The following is a 2,618-nucleotide window of genomic DNA, read 5'->3' as shown; positions in this document are numbered from 1 at the left end:
CCCCCATGCTCATCACTCCCCTGTCCCCCGCGGGCAGGCATTGTTTTCATCGACGAGATCGACAAGCTTTGCGGCTCCTCCAGCGACCACCCGAGCACGTCCGTGACCACGGGCGGGAGCAGCAGCAGCAACAAAGGCGAGGGTGTCCAGCGCGAGCTCCTCACCCTCGTGGAAGGATGCGCTGTCCCCACACGCTACGGCTCGATTCGAACCGACTTTATCCTCTTCATCGCCTCGGGGGCCTTCCACAATAAGAGCCCCTCCGACCTCCTCCCCGAGCTTCAAGGCCGTTTTCCTGTCCGGGTGACGCTTCAGCCATTGAAGAAGGAGGATTTGATTCAAATTTTGAGCACCAAGAAGTTCAACCTACTGGTCCAAACCGTCCAGCTACTCGCGACGGAAGGGGTGGAGGTGGAGTTCACGGACTGCGGCGTCGAGGCCATGGCTGCTTTCGCCCAGCTGATCAATAGGACACAGCAAGACGTCGGGGCCCGGCGCTTGAACACTGTGATGCATCGGGTGCTGGAAGACCTGAGCTACGCCGCGCCAAGAAGGAGAGGGCAGAAAGTGGTGGTGGACGCGACCTTTGTGGAGAATCGCTTGAAGGAGTTTGATTTAACCAAACAAGATAACTTGAGCCGGTATATTCTGTGAGAGAACAGATAGAAGAGCAGTGTGAGAGGACCAGGATGCCTCCAGGCATGGCAGAGGCCTGAAAGAACACAATAGCGTGCGAGAAAGAGCGCAAGTTTTGGTGTTGATCGTCGTAGAGAATACGATCATGAGAATTTATATGTTTACCTTTATGTAGCAAGTTAAGGGTTTTCCGGTGCCATATTTTTATTTGTTAAGAGGCTCGTCCTTTGATCCATTGCTTCCAGGCATGGGCCGTTGTCGCCTGAAGAGCAAAAGAACTTTTCTCAAGAGCTGAAAGGACAACCAATGCAGGTGTGAACACACGGTACCGTGGAAATGAGACAGAAGATCAAAGATGACTGCATAAAACCTAGGTCAGCCAAAATATCGGATTCATCCGAGCCGATAAATGCAACATGGATTGGCTCGACAGCCAATTCTTCATGGGGGAGGTTACCGTGTTGCAAGCCGCAGCTAGCAGAACCTGCGGATTTTCACACCACTCCCACAGCCTTGTGCCTTATGCACCATGTTAACACTGCGCCTCATTCCTAACACTCTTAGTCACAGATCTGTTCGTGCGATCACGAGTGGTACACCGCATGGCCGCGAGACCCGCATGCTAAACCTCCCGCCGCCCTGAGTTCTGCAGCGTTGTGACCCGATCCTGTTTTCCCACGGCCATGCCTAATTTCAACATGGTACGCGAGCCTACGGATGGCATTTCAACTAGGCATGGGATGGCTTTGCTGTTTTTATTGACGACGGCCGTAGCTGCTGCGGGCGGCGCGGGAGTCGTCCTGCTTCTACAGCAGCGAGGGGCCCTTTCCTCCCCCCATCCCCTCCCTCCCCCTTCACCGCACAAAAAAGATCGAGGGAAAAAGCACCATACGCCCGTGGGAAGTCCAAGCAAAAGCAATATGGTGAGCGATCCCGTGGAAGGGAAGGAAGACATTTTCCCCCCCTTACCACCCACAGTGGTGGCTTTGTTACAGTCCACCCGGGTCTGCCATTTGAGCACTGCCAGCACGGATGGTCTCCCTCATTTGTCCTTGATGCGCTTCACCTACCGGAGGGAGGAAGAAGTGATAATCATGACGACGCGCACGGACACGAAGAAGTACGAATTGTTGTGTTCCATGCCCAAAGTGGCGGTCTTAGTCCACGATTTCCCCTCCCTTCGGGACGAGGAGGACAAGGAGGAGGAAGAAAAGGAGGAGGAGGAGAAGGAAGGAAGAAGTGACATAGGGGATAGAGCTGGGGGAGAGTCGGCAAAATTCCGAGGGAATGCTTTTTGTGGGCATGGAAAGGGTGAGAAGGGAGGAGGAGTGGGAGGGAACGAGGACGGAGGAGAAGGAGGAAGCAAGAGGCCACATCGACATGAAAAGGAGGATGGAAAGGGCGGCGGAGGCAAAGGGAAAGAAGGCGGTGACGGAGACGGACACACCTACGCGATCACCCTGAACGGCGTAGCCCGAATGGAGACAGGGGAGGAAGCGGAACGTTACCGATCGTTACATTTGAAAAATAACGTCGCCTACTCGCAGTTCATCGAGGGCCCCGGCATAGCAGTCTTTACGGTGCACGTAATGAGCGCCCGGATTTGCAACGTGAAGGACCGGGTGACCTACTGGGATAAGCGCACGGCGACGGTAGAGGAAGGGGTTAGGAGGGAGGAGAAGGGGGAGGGGAGAGGAAAGAGACAAGAGGAGTGAAGTCGGAATACACGGAAGGAAAGGAGTGTGCGATAAAGAAAATGAAAGGAAAATGGAAAGCGAAGGCAGTTTAGCATTCCTGGAGATCCTATACGATCGTGAAGGCCGCCGATTCCTCGGTTCCTTTCCTTCCGGTTCAAAATTTTGAATTTCCGTTCCTCTCCATGTGCTCCACGAGCAGGTCAACAGCTCGGCCTACCCCGTCTTCGGCAAGAAACCACTCGCGGTACTGCGCAACGTTCTCCAGGCACATTGCCCGACCTCGTT

At 54.5% G+C, this 2,618-nt stretch overlaps 2 protein-coding genes across 2 annotated transcripts; both read left to right on the top strand.

The window, feature by feature from the left end:
- Positions 1 to 39: 39 nt before the first annotated feature.
- NGA_0547700 (atp-dependent protease atp-binding subunit) lies at positions 40 to 742 on the top strand (the record flags this gene model as incomplete). Its single annotated transcript, XM_005855902.1, has 1 exon — positions 40 to 742. A coding segment is annotated over one exon (615 nt), but the record flags the coding sequence as incomplete, so codon positions are not given.
- An 814-nt stretch (positions 743 to 1,556) lies between these two features.
- NGA_0547600 (pyridoxamine phosphate) lies at positions 1,557 to 2,351 on the top strand (the record flags this gene model as incomplete). Its single annotated transcript, XM_005855901.1, has 2 exons — positions 1,557 to 1,796; positions 1,947 to 2,351. The coding sequence occupies 2 exons, from the start codon at positions 1,557 to 1,559 to the stop codon at positions 2,349 to 2,351; spliced, it is 645 nt and encodes a 214-aa protein (XP_005855963.1).
- Between the last annotated feature and the right edge of the window lie 267 nt (positions 2,352 to 2,618).

The sequence above is a fragment of the Nannochloropsis gaditana genome (assembly GCF_000240725.1).
Source record: "Nannochloropsis gaditana CCMP526 unplaced genomic scaffold scaffold075, whole genome shotgun sequence".
Lineage (NCBI taxonomy): Eukaryota > Eustigmatophyceae > Eustigmatales > Monodopsidaceae > Microchloropsis > Microchloropsis gaditana.
Note: the sequence above shows the minus strand (reverse complement) of the source record. Positions and strands in the feature narration are given on the sequence as shown.